We start from the raw sequence: 18,963 nt of genomic DNA, 5'->3' as shown, positions 1-18,963 counted from the left end.
AATCAGTTTACAACTGATCTGAGTTTACATATTGTAACATTTTGTATTAGGCAGTGAGGTTGCACTCACTGTACACTGATCTATCTTTATTCTTTAACATGACAGTCTATGGATATTATTATTAATGAGCTTGTTTTTCTTTTCTTAGTGTGTTTGCATTCAGGGGATAGACACTTTATCATACATGCCACAATCTGAAATTGTCCAAGAGCTGTTGCTACTTGTGCATATTTTGCATGTATATATTTTACTAAATTTGCTTAAGTATTAAGTATAAGATGGCAGAAACTGAGTACATAGTTTAGGTTATATGTATCATTGTACTGTGATAATAAAAGCCTACAGAAACACCTTGCGTGGTTTCTGTCTCCCTCTTGTGGCTGATGCTTGTCATCACACCGAGACGAGTCTTGGCTCTTAGAAACTCCAATAAACAAAAATGTTTGTGTATTTATTGTAACATTAAAATGTCGACTCGACTATAATCAATTCATATGTTAACTCTAACGTTGAATCCATATCCCCCTCCTCCTGCAGATTTTAGATGTGCTCTGACTGCTGTGAATGAAAAGGGGGGGAACCAATAATCGCCGCTTCGGGACACGAACGGAGCCTTTACAGTGCAGCAAGCTGTCAAAACACAAAGCAGCAGCAGCGGTGGACACATTTCTCTGCTGAAAACTTTAAAACATCTGCACCTGCAGCGGGAACAGTCGGGTAATTCGTTGACAGCCTTTGTAAATCAGAGAAAGCCCGTTTTGTTTTTGCTGTCGTCGCGCGTTGTGCGGGTATCAGGAGGGGATAAATGCTAAATGTGCTAAATGTTGCGTGCATGCACACTGTCACTACAGGAAGTTCATGTCATTCATTGAATCTAATGTGTTATTTTAAAGCTGTTTGACGTGCATGGTGTGCTATATAAAACTAACTTATACATCTTCTCTTTATTTTGTTTATTCACAGTGTTTCTGTGCAGATCCGTCCTTCTTTGACAAAGTTATTAACAGATATTATCCCTGCTATGGATGGCATGATGATAGAGGAGGACGATGATTGCCCGGAGTTGGTTCCCATCGACACCGCATCTGGTCCTCCTGCAGATCAGATCCCTGTCACCATCATCACAGGCTACCTCGGTGAGAGACTGTGTGTTACCCACAGCGTTAATGAGCTTATAAAGGAGATTATGGTGTCAGTCCATACTCACAACAACAACAACAACAACAACAACAACACTCATTTATTACAGGTTGTTTTACATCATTGGGAAAGTCTTTTTTAAAAACTACAGTACATCCAAAACTCTGCTGCTCGTCTGCTCACCCACACCCGTGATCACATCACTCCAGTCCTCCAGAAACTCCACTGGCTCCCAGTTCAAAATCCTCCTCCTCACACACAAAGCCCTCCATAACCAGGCCCCTTCCTACCTCACTGACTTGCTCCATCGCCACAATCCATCCTGCAGCCTCCGTTCATCTGATGCAAACCTCCCGACTCCTCCATCTAGGACCAAGCACCGAACCTGGGGCGGCAGAGCCTTCTCTGCAGCTGCCCCCTCCCTCTGGAGCCCTCTCCCCAAACACATCCATGACTGTACTGACCTGCCCACCTTCAAATCTCTGACAAAAACACACCTTTTTAAAATTGCTTTTAATGTCTAATGTTTAAAGTGTACTATCTTATATTGTTTTGATGATTTGATGTTCTTCTTTGTAAAGTGTCTTTGAGTACCTTGAAAAGCACTTTTAAATAAAATGTATTATTATTATATTATTATTATTATTATTATTAAATCGGCAACCACTAATTCTGCACCTAATGATCATTTTGCTTTTTACTTATAACCTTTAATGTTTTTGTTTGTTGATAGGTGCTGGAAAGACCACACTCCTGAACTATATCTTAACAGAGCAACACAACAAGCGGATCGCTGTCATACTCAATGAATTCGGAGAGGGTAAACTGATCAATTTTCTTTCAGAGAAATTAAAAATTAGTTGTATTATGTCATAGAAACTTAATGCTGTTTGTTATGGATGGGTGTTATTCCCTCAGTGTTCCACAAGAGAGCAGCAGAGTAATAACTTTACCAAGAACTGAAAGACCATTTAAGTCTATAAACTCTGCTACAAGTCAACTTGGTGACTAACTGTCTCTCAGTCTGCTGGTTCTGGCCCGGAGGCTCCTCATCCTCCTCCCAGGGGGCAGGAGACTGAAGAAGCAGTGTGAGGGGTGGGTGAAGTCGCCCGCAATGCTGAGTGCTTTGCAACCTGTGTTATATTTGCATCAGACTTGTTTTTTTTACAGTATCATTACTTTATGTGTCATAAAGTATCATTACATTTATGTTGAATGAGCTTGTTTGGCCTCATTCAACTGTCACATGTCATCGTACAGGTACAGTCGTTATCTATTCAGTTTGAAATAGGATTGTAAAACAGACAGAAAATGTCAGACTAAATAAAAATAAAAAATCTTATATTTGGCTTTTTAGAATCTGTATGCATCTTGCTAAATATATCTCTGGTAGAAATTGCTCACTCTTCATGAGCTGATCTTATTCTGATTGATTCTTCCTTTCTCGTCCTCCACCTGCAGGCAGCGCCCTTGAGAAGTCCCTCGCAGTGAGCCATGCAGGAGAGCTTTATGAGGAGTGGCTGGAACTGAGAAATGGCTGCCTCTGTTGCTCTGTCAAGTATGTAGAATAACTACAGCCCATTAGTTTTACAATTAAAAAAACAGAAATGAAAGGTTTTAACTTAAGAAAAGATAATAAAAAGATAATTCTCCACTTTTTATGTACATGTATGTACTGTGGTTATGAGAGTAATAACGTTTTATGTTCATTTTCACTGAGGTATAAGTATGTCTGGTGTTACCTGGATTTACAAGACAGCATGTTGTTCTGCATGTGCCATTGTTAATGATTAATGTCTTTATTTTTCAGGGACAATGGTCTCAAAGCCATCGAGAACCTGATGGAGAAGAAAGGAAAGTTTGACTACATCCTGTTAGAAACAACAGGACTTGCTGATCCAGGTATCACACATTTTGCAAATAGAACATAAGATCAGTTATCTTATGAATCATGTTTGATTGTTAATTGAACAGTTGTTTGTTTCAACCTCTGGCCTTGGGTGCTAGGAGGTTTGTAGTGAGTGAGTGTGTGTGTGGGTGGGCTGGAGGCAGAGAGAGGACCTGGTTGTTACAGACCACACACACTCAAAAAAACAAACAATTACCAAATTATCAAACTGATATCATCATTACTGGTTATCTTACAGCTTTGACATATCATTAAAATAGCTTGCTGTTGCATTATATTGTTATGATTATGCAACTTCTGAAAGGTGCCAACACCACTGAAGAGCAAGAAAATATCACGTAAAGCTGACCAACTTCTGCAAACGGCTGGTAGTGACAGTGTAGTAGACAGAAATGAAATAAGTACTGACACTGGTTTTCAAATCCTTGCATCACATTGCCAACAAAGACCTTTGAGAGTTGGGATCTCCTTCAAAATCCTGCTGCCAGCAGCATTCGGTGTTCTTGTGCCACTATCTGGAATCAAGCAGACAGGTCTACAGGGGGACAAACTAGACTGAATGTATAGACACAACCATAAACAAAACATAGCTTATACAAACCAATAATTTGACCAATCTGGACTCTGCTGTTGATAAGTAAATAACTTTTCTGTCTTTTTTATGTTCCTCAGAACAGTTTAGCATTCCTGACACAATATTTCGGGAATCATACAATGCCAAAACACCCCTTTTTGTTTTATGCGTGTAAATAATTGTTAAACGCTTGCAGATTTCTTTCTGAAGCCCACATCAGAAGTTCAACATTTTCTAACTCTGAGGGACTAGTCTTGTTTTGCTGTAACGGGAGCAACCATCCATCAGCCCCAAAATAGAAAAAAACCTAGCTGCTCGTTCGTCTCTCAGCTTTGAATCAGGAAATCAATATTAGGCCATTACAAGGCGAGCGCTGTGACAACTGGGGTGTGTCGCTAAGTGACAGGTGTCAGGAGGTAAAGCGGCATGGGCGGACACACACCACTTGGCTTCGCAGACAGAATCAACAGAGCACACTCAGACTAGGGCTGTCCTCGCTCCTCTGGCACGTCATTGGCTGAGACAGGCTTTTTATCGACTGGGACAGGTCTGTCATTGGCCCTGGCAGTGCTGTCAATCATACAGGCTCCCAGGGGATTCTCCTCTTCTGTTCAGAGGAGAGGTTTGGATGAGTTATGTGAAACATGCCACTCAAAAACAGTGTTTTCATTACGCACCCATCAAATATTTACAATGCTTTCTTATTCTCGCTTGGCAGTTTGACAAAAGTGCATTATGTGAACAAGCTGTGGCTGGCATGAGAACATAGGGTCTTGTAATAATCACGTGCACAAGAAAATGGAAACAAACCAAATGTACCAGCAGGAGATAAACAATTGAAAGCTTCTGATATTGGTTTTATCTGCTCCACAGAACTCAGCCTGAGAACAGTGTATGCAGGGTTTCTGGAAAAAAGTGCATCCTGCATACTAACTCCAACATAAAAACTTCATTTCATTAACTTAATGCTGAAATTATTCATTTATTGACAGAAATTAAAATACAACAAGTTTGATAATCTGTTAACCATGTTCCTTATAAAGAAATGATCGTTGGCCTCACAAAACAAGTCGTTTGAACATGTTAACTTGTACCTTCTTTTTTTTAAGATATATTTTATAGACTGAATTATAAATTGAAAAAGCACCTCTGTGTTTAATCCATAATGAAAACAATTATTCATTTAAATACTATTTTATACTGTATAACTGTAGAAACATGTAAGCAATGCAAAATATGTGTAAATTGGTAAATCACATTAATTCTTGTGTAACATGCAAGGGGACTGCATTTTTATGTTTAGCTGTATTTATAATTTTGAATGCCTGATGGAGAAAAAAAAAATAAAGAATATGGCCTCTGTTTCCTGTTTAACAATTAGAAAACTTTGGATCTGTATGCAAGTGTGCACTTAACAGTCTGACATACCAGTTCATATCCTCTGGCAGGAGCTGTGGCCTCCATGTTCTGGGTCGACGCAGAGCTCGGCAGTGACATCTATTTGGATGGTGAGATGTTTGTAATGATGCGGTGTGTCTTTGTCCATCATGTAATGACACTGGTGGTGTGAATAGTCTTAATCTGTTTTTCTAGCGTGTCAAAGAAATCACTGGTCTGACCTGTAAGAGGAATGAAACACTGTGATGCTGCTGTTTAAAAACATCATACTGATAGATACTGAAGTGCAATTTTAAAGAGACATTTCTTTCTAACTTGCCCAAATGTTGCCTGTTTTGTTTGTAGAGACAACATATTTTCTTGCTTGTGTATCTGTTTTACTGGTGTGTGTGTGTGTGTGTGTGTGTGTGTGTGTGTGTGTGCGCGCGCATGAATGGCGTCTCGCTCCTCACCCTAAATACTCAGCTGTCTGCTCTGTTGTGACAGGCTAGTAGACCAAAAGTGTACTTCAGAAAACTCAGAGAAAGTGATTTAGACAAACGGACAAAACGCCAAAAGGCGACTGCAATTCAGAAGAGAACATGCACAAGATGTGGCATTTGATCATTATTACTTTGTTCAACATGTAGGCATTGTCACCGTCATCGACGCCAAGTACGGACTGCAGGTATGTGTTAAAACTTTATTTATAGAAAATGTCATATTGATTGCTGAAATTAATCTAAGACATTCATGTGAAACCGCATTTCACTTGGCTAACATGAAGCTTATTTGTAACAGTTTTGTAATGATTATTTTTATTATGGATTAATCTGCTGATTGTTTTCACCGTTAACTTGTCAAAATTCTGAACACTGGAAGTAATTAAATCACATTTACCCAGATCCCAAAGTGACTCTTCTGCCGCACAGAACACACAGTCCAAACTGCAAAATAATTAAAAACAAAATAAACTTAAAAGAAAAGCAGAAAGTTCTCACATATTTGAATCTGGAATCATGAAACGATCAATTGATTAACTCATCTTTTCAGCTGTACTTGTATAAACATCATATTTAACAAGATTTTTGTATGTTTTGTATGCAGAAATAAGAAATAATATCTTAAGTAAAAGACACATCAGAATAAAATATATAAATACAATTCTGGACTGTTGGCTGAACAAAACAAGCACTATAAAGTTGTTAATTTTTTTCTATTATTATTATTATTTTTTGACATTTTTGAAAATTGATTGTTTGATAAATCCAGTATTTAAAAAAAACGTAATGAAACAACAAAACGATTCAGCATTAAAAAAATCACCATTAGTTGCAACTATAATCCAACTTTAAAGCATCAGCAGTATTTGCCTCTCAGCAATTACTAAATAAATTGTACTTTTTGTGACTTTACAAAAGAAGCTGGAAAACTTGTGAGATTGTTCGTAAAACCCCCAACACACACACATCCTGCCCTCCCTGCGGTATTTAAAAGGAACAGGGCAAGTGACACCTGGATAATGGGCTCTAATTTGAAGGTGTCAAGCTCAGTGAGGTGACACATTTCATGGTTAGGCTGCCTCTCTGTCTTCTCATTGGAGAGAGGCAAAGATGAAGGAAAGAATGACCGAAAGAAGGAGAGGGTAACTGATAGTGAAGGAGTAATTGATATCAGAGATGTGAGCATTGTAATAGGACTGTCACATCCGCTCACCTGCATCCCCCCCTCATCTGTCCCATAAAATACCCATCTGTCTGGGGGGGTTTCAAGTTAACTTTAGCCCTTGGCCCTCACACCCTCTGAAAGGCCTTTGTCTAACGGTACAAAGGTTGTCGAATAAAAAGCAGCAAGCAGCCATTCTATTAAGTTTTTTTTAATACATTTTTGTCATTCATTCCTTCGGAAATGAAGCGGTGGTGCACGCAGTGACAGAGTAATGTCAAATTGACACTCGGGGGTCAGGATCCAGATTAACACTTCCTGCTCTGTCTGTTATTACATATTGAACTGTTTTGGAAAAGGCTGCATCCTCAGTGTAGGCACGCCGACACAAACCAAAAATGAAGAGCGATCTCCTGTGGTTTCATGTGAGAAAGTCGCTTAGCTCACAAAGATGAAATACAGGATTTTCTTTTTGCCGGTTTATCTGTCACATTTCCTGTCGGCTGTTGCAAACATTTGCTGATATTTTATTATTTTTTCAGGCATGTGTTTTAAGTTGGGAATCCAATGCAAGTTCAATTTTGCACTTTTAAATCCCTTTTTTTCTCCTTTCATTTTCCGGTTGCATGTGTAAGTTATGTCCACTGTCTCTTTTGCTTCCTGCAGCAACTAACAGAGGAAAAAGCAGATGGACTCGTCAATGAAGCAGCAAGGTATGCTGTAACCATAGCTGGTTTTAAATGAATACTTTGGGAAATACACCTATTTGCTGTCTTACAGACACCATTCTAACATTTTCTGCTTGTTTTTGTTTAATGGATTAAACATTCAAGATGTTAATGTTAATTGTTGAGTTTTACAGGTGCTTCTTGGTGGGTTTTGTCACCTTTGGACCGAGCAAGGCTCGCTGTTTTCCAAGTTAACCGACTGCTGGTGGTACCTTTTTAAAAAGAAAGCAAATTAGTGTGTTTCCCAAAATGCCAAACTGTTTTCTTAAGGCTAAACAAACCAGCACGCTAGGCCTCCATAACATGCTGTTGACCATAGTCTTGCCACCCGCCTGTCTGTCTCCCTGGGCGTCTCTCTGTTTGTCTCTTCCGGCAGCTGTGTGGTGGTTGTTGTTGTTGTTGAGCAAATACGCTGATGAAGAAAGAACAGTTGCATGACCCTTTGCATTCTTGGTCTTTGTTTGTGTTTTCACCTCCAAGCTAAACAGAGCTCGGTTCCCATTTGAGTTTGGCATGTATTGCCCGCTGCCACCCACGAAAACTCACACACATGCTCATGTTGGTAAAGGAGAGTTTTCCGAAAAAAGGATCATGATGTAGCTGGTTTAGTGTTGATCTGGATTTTGTGACACTTTTGGTGCAATTTTCTGTCTCTGTTGTTGGTTTTGTGCAAAGTCCGTCACTCGCCAAATAAACATCATGTGCATTTAATGTGTTTTAGACAGATTGCTGTTGCTGACCTCACCATAATCAACAAGACAGACCTGGTCAATGAGGAGGAACTCACTCAAATCCGAGACGCAGTCCGGTCAGTTTCACATACTTTTACTTTATTCTATATTCTTCTTATTTTTTTCAGATTTTACAATAAAACCACCACAAAATGTTTAATATATTCAAATATTGCCATTTATTTTGTATTCTATGCACCCAGCGACACAAACAAAAAGAAAGAGAATCAAATTAGAACTATAAATGTATTAAACATGTATACAGTCATGCATCCAAACAGATGTAGCTACATCCACATAAAAAGGGGAGAAGAGCTGCCTCTATACATTTGTTTATTTTTTTTAGTGTGAGAAATGTCATAAATGTATTGATAACCTAATTTCTCATCCACTTATTCCAGTATCTTTTGTCTTCTAACCCTATATGTTATTCTCTCCATCGCTGAGATTTCTTGTATTGTTTCTTTTCATCTTTGGACTGATGGATGAGGGTTTTAGCCAATTTCTAGTTATTTTCTTCCTGGCTGCGATTCTGAGTATTCTGTATAGATACTTGTATGATTCCTATGTCAGCCCTGGAGGAGATTTTGCAAGAACAATACATATAGAGTTGCATGTTTTTGATGAAAAAATATATATATATACCCATATGGTACCCGCTCTGACTAAATGGCAAAATAATTTTATATGGCATCCTTAAATATTAAGCACTTTATTGAAATTTGGCATCCTTTATTAGGACAAAAAAAAATACAAAACACAGTTGTAGGGGGATATATTAGAAGGAATGAGTCTCTATTTTGTCCCCTATCAAAGTAATATAAGTATTATTCTTTTTTTTCTCTCACTTCAGGTCTATAAACGGTCTTGTCAAGATTCTAGAAACCCAGAAGTCAAGGTATGATCCCTTTTGTACATGTAGCTTTCAGCTTTGTACCATGTTCCCTCTGTAGCAGATGAACTCCACGTGCTGCTCCTGCTCAGATCTTTATATCAAAGATGAAGCTGTTCAGGTCTGACATTGTTCGAGACAACCCCCCAAACACAGATATACATACACAAACTGCTGCACCCTGAGTAAACACCAAACCTTCAATAGTGTCCGGTTACCCACAAGTCTTTGCTCTTTGACCCTGGATCTTCTTGGTTGCATATGTGTGAATGTGTGTACGTGCAAATATGTGTGTATCTGTGCACCCTATGTGTTAGTATGTTATTGGACCCAGGTAGCATCTGGCTAACACAAACAGTGTGTATCAAAGGTTTGGGTGTGTTTTGGATATGCTTTGCTACCCCCCCTGCAGAGTTCAGACCAGGGTGAACAGATGAAAGACACAGTGCAGCGAGGGGTTAATCGGTAAAACAGCCCCAGCCAGTTCACCCGGTCACCCTCACTAGTTAGTTTAGGCTAACTTGTGGCAAAAGCTGAGATTTCTTGCATGATTAATGAGCACTGTGGTGTTTGCTAGAGTTTCAGTAAAGTAAGTGAGAAATGTAAAACAATCATCTTCCACAGGGTGGATCTGTCTGAAGTGTTGGATCTGCATTCCTTTGACAGTAAGGACGGAGCAAAGTGAGTTGATTTTGTCACATTTAAGTTTCATGTACACAAAATGCATTCATTCACAAATAAAAAGCAGTATATAAATGAGAAGAAATGTACTTTATTTTTAAGCTACTACTATTATTAATATTTGACGGTTGGTCACATAAAAAAGTTTAAGGATCCCTGAAGAATTGTGACCAAGATATTTACCAAGCGAGACACCTTAGAGTTGAAACATAAACTTGTCTGTGCACATATTATAACATTTTACTAATTACAACATGTTTCAAGGCAAAAACTGTATTCTTTTAAACTATAGTCTAATCTGTTCTGTGGAAAAGAGGTAAGAAACTATCACTTACTGACACGGGCTGTAAACACAACTCCACAAATGAAAACTAGAGTAAATATGTGCATGTATTTTAGCTATTGGTTAAAAGATGACTACGTTTAGTAAAGGTAGTGAATGCACCATCGCATTGTCAGGAAACAGACTTTTAAAATAGAGTTTTATCATGTTTTGCAATTATATCTCACCTGATATTGTTTCCTTTTTTCCAAAAATGTGAGGAAAAAAAACTTCTCCGTGATCTCTAGTGGGCAAATTATGTAATGGCGACCTTGAACATATCTGCCATTTATTGTTATTTATCAGTCGACATGCCGCTGATACCAATGTGTCTGCTGGTAATATCGACTGTTACAATGTTACAATGTTCCTGTATATACAGTGAAATATCAAGAACTTATTTTGACTGCATTGAGGGACTTTTGTAGCTAGTCTGTCTGAACTGTGCACCCAGCGGTCTTTGATACTGTTGCTCACCGTGTTTCTCTCTAATTAACAGACTCTTTTATTGAGCATCCCCCTGTTTACACCGCAGGGTGGTCATCATATTGTATCCCCTGTAGAATGTCATTCTCATGAATAGAGTCAGTGTTCATCCTTTCATGTGAATGAAACAGGTCGCGGTGTTAAAGCTCTCTTACATGTCCTCAGTCAGTGTCTCTGAGACCAGCTGCAGAGGATTAGAACTGTGTGTGTCCACTGGCTCCTGAGGAGTCCCCCTTGTCCCAACAGATAGCTCCTTTCCCCCTGCCTTTGAGAGTCCAGGCCCCTCCTCCCCTGGATCCCACGCTGGCTGTTTGAAGCGGCCCCCTACCGCTCCGCCTGTGTGGTACTAACAGCACGCGGGGCTCAAGCTGCTGGACACAACATTTAGCCTCCTTGTGAGGTCAGGGAGAAGGGGGGAGGATGAGGAGGTCTGATGGAGAGAACAAGGGCTGTAGTTTGTTTGGGGGTGTTGGTGGGTGTTTTGTAGGATTTAATTGCCATTTCTAAAGTTTTCACAAGTCCATTCAGAGTTGTCATTAAGCACTGATACAGCATGGTATACTGCGAGACCGAACACAAAGCTAAAAACTTTAGTCCCATCTCGGCAAGGACAAAAGAGAAAGATTTTTTGCTTCAAATGGCTAAAAAAGTCTTTTTTATTATTATTTTGCACTAATTTAAATCATTTATAGTAAAATTACATTAGATAGAAAACACAAAATATGCCACAATATCAGAATTAAAATGAGGTGCAATTATGAAATATCAATTACAATTTAAAACATTTCATCCTAGATGGCACCTTAAATCTTTTTGCCTTGTGAGCCCAAAAGATCCACTTGTGAAACCTCGTCACCGGTTGCATACGTCCTGTATTTCTAGCAGCTCATTTAAAAATAAAAAGAACTTTCCCACTTGTTTAAAGGGTTTAGAGTCAGGAAGAAGTAAAAGAAAAAATATTAGAGGCTGAAGTTATGTAGCAGAAGTTATGAAACAGCCATGCCGTTGTTCTCTAATACCATAAAATAACTAATCCAAAACAGTAACTTAATGAGACTAACAAGAACCTCAAATACACCCAAAGGTCAGCAGCCAGAATAGAGACCATTTAAAATAGTAATATTCAAATTAAATACACAAAATAATGTTTTTGTGTTTATTATTTCAACACTGACACACTAAAAGCAGCTCCAGATATTATGAAAATGGAATCAAATTGTAAGTTGTATCTCTGGTCAGTCCGTCATGACATTGTGTGCAGAAAAAGCCATGATGGAGTACAGCTGTCAAAAGCATTTATATCATTTTTTTATCAGTAAAATGATTTTAAAATAAAATGTGATATAACTGAATTTAATTCTAGTGGGGAATGCGTCATGGTTACCCTGTGAGACCTTTTTTAAGTGGAAATGAGTTTATCATGTTGGATGAATCTGAAAAAAAATCTATAATGTTTAATTATTTCTCTCCTCTGAAAGCCTAGCAGAGAAGCTCCAACTCGTGAAATCCACAAGACCACATCTTGACAAGGTATTGTCTGTGCACTCTTTTGTCTCATTTATTCTTTTATTCGTTATCTGCCAGTACTTACCCCTGTGTGCCTCTCTTGTAGTTTTCCTTGTTTTGTTTGCTAATTTATTTCAACACATCATTTCCTACAAGATAAAGGGATGCATTCTCCTCAGGCTAACATTGTGCCTCGCAATCCCTCAGGCTGTGACACTGTAGTGAAAACTCCCTCCCCGCTTTGGTTTTTGTGTTGCGATCAACTCGAGGCTTTTGATGTTTTCTTGTTACACTACAAATAGACCCGTTCTCGGTCATACACAGCAGCATAAACATTAAGTAGACTGGGCACACTGTTGGCTAGACTGACCAGAGACCAGTGTTGTGGCTTTACAGCTGTTTGAACTGAATCCAGATGTCATAAAATGTAGCATACAGTTGTAGCATTCAGGGTTTCACCATCTAATTAGCAACTGAATAACGGATATGAATGGGAAACCCCTACTGTACCACTTAAATATAGAGTTTATTTCCAATACCCAAACATCAGTTAAATCCATGTTTTTTCATTGAAGATGTAAATGATTAAAAATATTTAGTTATTAGTTTCATCTCATGTCTCTCGATGCTTTCATCAGATAAGATGCAGGCCATTAGGCCTCATCTTGTGTTTCTTTGTGCTTTACACCCATGATCTTTTATCACAGGATGAGGAGAGATGAGGGTTGTTTGTGTGGGTAAATAACGGCATTGTTGTCCGTTTTCTCCGGGTTCCCTTTCCCGCATGAAGCTCTGCCATCCCTCAGACCCCCGCCCCCCCTCCTCTTCCCCACGTTGCTCTTTTCATGTAAATGAGAATGCTGTTTTTCTGTTGTTATACCAAATGACAAGGAAGTGTGTAACCTTAACACTTCAACACAAAACCCCCAAATATCTACAAAGTGCCCTTTTAATGCTGTAAGGAAGTATAGAGAGGTGTGTGTGTGTGTGTGTGTGTGTGTGTGTGTGTGTGTGTGTGTGTGTGTGTGTGTGTGTGTGTGTGTGTGTGTGTGTGTGTGTGTGTGTGTGTGTGTGAAGAAGAGTGAGGGGGGGGATGAAGAGGGGTGCCGTTAACGGGTTTCAGGTGCCGAGTGGAGTTGTGGTTTTTGACACAGTCATTGACAAAGCCATCAGCCGGGGCGTAAAAAAACACTTCTTTAGTTTAATGTTCATAATGACTTTTCTGGTTTCAGTGAGCTGAAAATATATATTTGAATTAAATGTCATCAGTACTGTAAGTCTTAATAACAACCTGTTATATAAATATACTACAGAAATATACTGTGATGTACCCGATAAAAAAATATGGTCAGTAGTTTTAAATATGCATTCACCTGACAGTACAGTTCTTAAATATTAGCTCCACCTTGACAACAATAAGTGCTGTTTACATGTTAATGAATCAAGAATAATAATCTAAGTAAAAAGATCTGAGAACTTCTTTCACCATGGCACAATGAAGTAAAAAGATCTGAGAACTTCTTTCACCATGGCACAATGGGTTTTCTCATTTCAAGTGTCATTTTTCTCTATTTCAGTGAGTTAAACTCAAACTGCAAAATGTTTTAATTAGATGTACATATCGATAACTCTTCCATACTTTATTATTATCATCCTCAGACTATTTTAACTGTGACGTTTGAAGTGGCTGGAGATCTCCCTGAAGATGCCTTGAATGTCTTCATTCAGGTACACTCGCTCTGCATCATTCAGTCCCTCCGGTTTTTAATCCCCGTTGCCATTACTAATTAGCTCTAACACAATACGGTCCTTTGCAAAGCAAACACCCGTTTTATACTGTTTCAGGATCTGCTATGGGAAAAGATGTTCAAAAACAAAGAAGGGCAACCCATGACTGTCATTCGGTTGAAGGTACAGCAGAGCACAATAGTCACCCCAGTGGCAGCGGTGATCAATAAAAGCCACTTTATTATCTGTATTAATCAGTTCCAAATGCTCCATTCAGTGTCGGTTAATGTGTCACTAGTGACTTGTGACGTGTGTTTTCAGGGAATAGTATCATTTGCAGGTAAAGCCCACCAAATGATGCTGCAGGGGGTCCACGAGCTGTATGAACTGAATGAGACTCCACAGCTTTGGGAGGAGAACCGGCGGATCAACCGACTGGTCTTTATAGGTGAAGACACACACACACACACACACACATATCTTTCACATCTGACTCGTAACACAAATTTTTTTTTCACACAACTGTAAAGGCAGACAGCTCACTGAATTGCATAAAACTGCTCAAAATGTCTCTTTTTGAGAATCTTTCTTTCATTTTGAAAGTATAAAATATGTACTGATGCTTAATGAAGGTAGTACCAAAACGTTTTTTATACATTATGGAATTTGATACAGATTATTTGGAGAATACACCCAAATCTGTTAACATTAAAGCATACAATGGAAGAAAAGGGAGTTTCCGAGATTTCTGTAATAATATGGGTCAGAAATGAATATTTCCTTTGGTTCAGTTGAGCTTTTCTTTTAAGGGAGATTCTCTGGAAAGCAACACAGCTGACTAAACTGTGAAATACAGTGCCATAACTTTGTCTCCATAAATAACATACCATGTTTGTTCCATAGAAATTTCTTGTAAGTATTTAGAAAATACTACTAGTAGTACTTACTTATAGGATGTAGCAGACCAGTGAAATAAAGGGTTGCCCAGTTTTTCAGCATGTTGTAATGAAATCATGACTACAGAGCTGCTCCTGACCTTGAGAACCACTGTCCACTATAATACATAACACATACCTGTGTAGCTGTGCTGTGTTAATGCTCACATTTGTCTCTTTTTGTTCTGCAGGTAGAAACCTGGACAAGGACATTCTGCAGGAACAGTTCATTTCTGCAGTGGTGCAAGGAGCTAAGAAAAATTAGCCACAAGCTCCTCTGTCCTTTGCATTAAAAACTGTTGAGTCAGGAGCAAAACTTGTGGCTTTGGCCATCCATAAATCTGGGACTTTCCTACAAGAACATGAGGTATGTCAGCGGATGGTTAAGGAAAGTTGATCAGTACTAAAGTAGTGATCAATAACAGTAGTTTCAATCACTGCCTGTTTTAAAGGCTAAATTATCAAAGAGTGTTTGTGTTGCAGTAGTGGCTGAAGAAAATACTGTGTGTCACCCTGGAAACTTCTCCTGAACTCTAAAATGTGTGCAGACACAAAGACGCTACAAATGTCAAGAAATTTAAACAATACATTGTATTTTGTATAAAGATGACTTTGTAAAATCTGCTATTTTTGAAGGTTGGGAACCAAAGTGGTGTTAGAAGTTGCAAAAATGATGCACATAATGTATCAAGTGTGGTAATATGTAAATGAGGTAGCCTCACTTATGTTGCTTTCTTTTAACATCCTGTTTTGTTTTGTTTAATTATTTAAAATTAAAGTGTTTTTTTTCTGAAACTTATGACTGCTCTGTTGGAAAATAATGTTTTTAACCATTACTTAAAAATGCCAGACACCAGCATGCTATTAACATAACAACTAAGACAAAGTGCCTTTGTGTTAAAGTGGTAAGTTCACTATGTTACTCAACAAAGTGTGAGAAATGCCTCCAAGAGTGTTAACATCTCAGCTTTTACTGTTATGAAACACATACAAAGAGTTTTTAACTTTTACATCCAATCAGTGGTCCATCATTATAATAAAGTGTGTTTCAGTCAAACATTGTAGGTAAAGTTTCACAACTTAAGTTTCATGGCATTCTTATGAAACTTAAGTTGTGAAACTTAAAAACCGTACTCATCCAACATCTAAACTGGCTGATTCCTTCTATGTTTTCAGCTTTTCACTAGTGACAGTTGTAATTCCAAGTTTATGCTTGTAATACTACTGTTACCTTCATTGGTACAGTCATGTGAGAACGATCTCTCACACAGTCACGTACACAGTAGGCACAATCAGGTGACAAAATAGGTGGAGTTTTCCCAACTTGGTCATTTGCAATGGAGATAGTTTGGCAGCGCAGTTTGAACACATATCCGCTGTTGGACCGGTTTGCTTTGAGGATGGCTCTGCTTATTCATCCCGGTCGTAAAGCCGAGCTGAGCCCTACAGCCCAGGGCGCACCGTGCAGTTGAGCCGTTTCCTACTCGATTCTGATGCTGATGGCCTCGTTAAGGCGACTATTACCTCTTTTCACTGCTGGCTGCGGGAAGTCCTACCACGGCCATTTTCATGGTCACACCACCCGCGGGCATCCAGAGGTGGCAAACTAAACGAACCCGCGGGGGATGGAAGGGGAAAACACTTTGTTTCGTATCACGGGCTAGGCGTGGTGTTAAAATTCCCAAGAATATCCCGCCACCTACTGAGCTTCTGCATGATTTGTAATATCGGATGATTAAAATATCAAGATTAAACTTTATACATTTACTTTTGGTAGTATGTCCACATCAGACATAGGGCGCACAGCAACCATTGTGAATGTGTTTATGCAACAGGGGTGTAGAAGGTGATGAGCCAAAATAACAATGTAGTGACTGGCAATGCGTAAAACCTAAACTCATCAATGCAAAAGATGTGTAAACTTTTTATAAAATGTTGAAGATTCTGTTTTATTTCATGTACTATGTGCTGGCATCATCTAAATATTTGGCAGAGGGACTAAAATGCATAAACTCTTTTGCTCAAATACCGAATACAACAAATTATAAACCTACACCCGTGAGGCCGTGCGCACTTCAGGTCTCCCCAAGACCCCCCCTCCCCTGTGTGCTTGCCTTCTCTGGCTCCCCGCGGTGAGGGGCTACTCTGATAGGCCCAGAGGGTTAATGGGACTGGCCTTCAGGGCAGCAGCCTCTCAGCATATAAAGCCCCAGCTTTCATTACACAGCAAACAGTCAGTACACAAGGCTAAAGGACAACTAGACTGTAGATGCGCTTTTACGCACCAGTAAGGGCCTTTTGGTTTTTACGCACGGCGAACCATTGATGTCTCTTTGATACAGTTGATTTTTTTACGCGTTTTTGAATATCCTGCGTGTGACTATGACTCTCTCCAGTGAATTTGAAGCTTCACAACATGCTGCTCTACCTCTAGACGAGGATGAGATTGACATAGTGGGCGAGGATGAGCCAACCCACGGGCGCTTATATCGAAATGAGTGCTCCACGGACCCCGGCTCCTCAGCAGAATCTGGTGCTGAATTTGACTCTTCAGAGCATGACTCCTCGGGGGAGAGCGAGAACAGTTTCTGTGCAGACGCACCGCCGTCCAGGAAAGCCCAGAGCAGCTCGGTAAAGCCTCCCTACTCCTACATTGCCCTCATCACCATGGCCATCCTGCAGAGCCCGCTGAAGAAGCTGACGCTCAGTGGCATCTGTGATTTTATCAGCAACAAGTTTCCCTACTACAGAGACAAGTTTCCCGCCTGGCAGAACTCCATCAGGCACAACCTGTCCCTCAACGACTGTTTCATCAAGATCCCGAGGGAGCCTGGAAACCCAGGCAAAGGTAACTACTGGTCTCTGGATCCTGCCTCAGAGGACATGTTCGACAACGGAAGCTTCCTCCGACGAAGGAAGCGCTTCAAGAGAAACCACCCCGAGCTGGGCAAAGACGGACTTATGTTTTATTCCAACTTGAATTGCTACCGGCCGTACGGGCAACCATATTGCGTACAGGGCCAGGTTAGCCCACCGCCTGCTGCTCCTATCCGGTACATGCCTCTGCAGGAGGGCATCATGATGCCCCCCTCTCCCTATCACCTCATACCACAAACTCTGAACAGTCACGGGAAGTGCAGTGGGCCTAAAGACTTCAGAGCGCAGCTTTGCGCAACAGAATCCGTTGAGCCAAAGCCAAAGCCTGGCCCGCAGGCAAAGTGCTCTTTCAGCATTGACAGCATCATGAGCAAACCCTCTCCCATCAGTGAAAAGAACCTAAATCCACAGCAGAATCGCCACAGCACCCTTGGGTACGGTCATCTCATGTCAGGCCCCGCTGCCTGTTTGGTTCCGACGCTCCTGCAGGCTCCCAGGACTCCGTTCTGCCCCCCTGCCATGCTGAACACTACTCCTTTATTAAATGAACATCTCAGACTCTCCTACACTCACTGCTGAAGCCGTTTAGTCATGAGAAACTTTCTAGAGTCCGTATGTGTGATGTGAAGACACGTTGGTGTAGCTCATTTCTTAAAGAAATGTTTTAATTGCATGATATTTATGTGTTGACATTCAAAGTTATGTCTTTATGTCAGAAATCAATGTAAATAAGATGAGTGGTAATATATTTGTGAACACTGCTGCAGTGGAGACCCTCCTTGTTGATGAATGTCTTTTTGTTATTAATGTGTCAAAATAAATGTCTCTAAAATAACTCATGCTTGTTTTTCAATAATTTTCTTGTGTTTTTTTAAAGCAGTAATTTGCAGTTAGTAAAACTGATATCAATACTTGTTTTCCTATGCTATGTAGTGTAATACTGTGTTATTTTGAGTTGACACATCTGGTGTCTCGGCAACCTGTGGAAAGTTTAATTCACATTAATTCTCTGGCAAATTCACATGTTCACACTATAAAAATTATTCAGTCAATTTTTTCAGCCTTCAATGTCCTCAAGGTCAGATATATTCTCTCTCTCACACACACACATGCCCTATAGCTGCCATAAGTTTCTCATAAAGCATGAGGCTATATAAGATTGCCTCCTCACACTATTCTGTGTGTTCTGTGAGTAAATTCCTTTAATTTAGGTTTTTTTTTTCACAAATAAAACCAGGAGGTTCTTTTGCTAGATATTAAGTGTGATTAATCTCAAAGCAGCTCAGAGATTTGAAAATGTTTTTTCATTTGCTAATGAAAAATCTTTATTTAAAACTTTTTTTCAAGTATCAAGTTGAAACAAGTGGTTGAAGGTTATGTCAAGTATTTAATTAAAATGTAGTAGTCTAAAT

At 39.6% G+C, this 18,963-nt stretch overlaps 2 protein-coding genes across 2 annotated transcripts; both read left to right on the top strand.

Moving 5' to 3' along the window:
* Positions 1-608: 608 nt before the first annotated feature.
* On the top strand, positions 609-15,477 carry cbwd (COBW domain containing). Its single transcript, XM_019259869.2, has 16 exons — positions 609-717; positions 977-1,136; positions 1,874-1,960; positions 2,602-2,698; positions 2,951-3,042; positions 5,072-5,131; positions 5,651-5,688; positions 7,332-7,378; positions 8,115-8,201; positions 8,978-9,022; positions 9,641-9,697; positions 11,984-12,035; positions 13,671-13,739; positions 13,857-13,922; positions 14,061-14,187; positions 14,866-15,477. The coding sequence occupies exons 2-16, from the start codon at positions 1,022-1,024 to the stop codon at positions 14,937-14,939; spliced, it is 1,113 nt and encodes a 370-aa protein (XP_019115414.2). The 5' UTR covers positions 609-717; positions 977-1,021; the 3' UTR covers positions 14,940-15,477.
* A 1,138-nt stretch (positions 15,478-16,615) lies between these two features.
* On the top strand, positions 16,616-18,358 carry foxd5 (forkhead box D5). Its single transcript, XM_010733003.3, has one exon. It carries the CDS (start codon positions 17,057-17,059, stop codon positions 18,128-18,130), a length of 1,074 nt encoding a protein of 357 aa, XP_010731305.3. The 5' UTR covers positions 16,616-17,056; the 3' UTR covers positions 18,131-18,358.
* Positions 18,359-18,963: the final 605 nt, after the last annotated feature.

The sequence above is a fragment of the Larimichthys crocea genome, chromosome III (genome assembly GCF_000972845.2).
Source record: "Larimichthys crocea isolate SSNF chromosome III, L_crocea_2.0, whole genome shotgun sequence".
NCBI lineage: Eukaryota > Metazoa > Chordata > Actinopteri > Sciaenidae > Larimichthys > Larimichthys crocea.
This window is presented reverse-complemented; position numbering and strand designations above follow the sequence as displayed.

Bases quoted from the DNA above. Each gene is read 5' to 3' on its own strand.
- foxd5 (XM_010733003.3), top strand. From the start codon at position 17,057: ATGACTCTCTCCAGTGAATTTGAAGCTTCACAACATGCTGCTCTACCT.
- cbwd (XM_019259869.2), top strand. From the start codon at position 1,022: ATGGATGGCATGATGATAGAGGAGGACGATGATTGCCCGGAGTTGGTT. The intron at 8,202-8,977 runs GTCAGTTTCACA...CTCTCACTTCAG, and splicing joins CAAATCCGAGACGCAGTCCG to GTCTATAAACGGTCTTGTCA. The intron at 9,698-11,983 runs GTGAGTTGATTT...CTCCTCTGAAAG, and splicing joins GACAGTAAGGACGGAGCAAA to CCTAGCAGAGAAGCTCCAAC.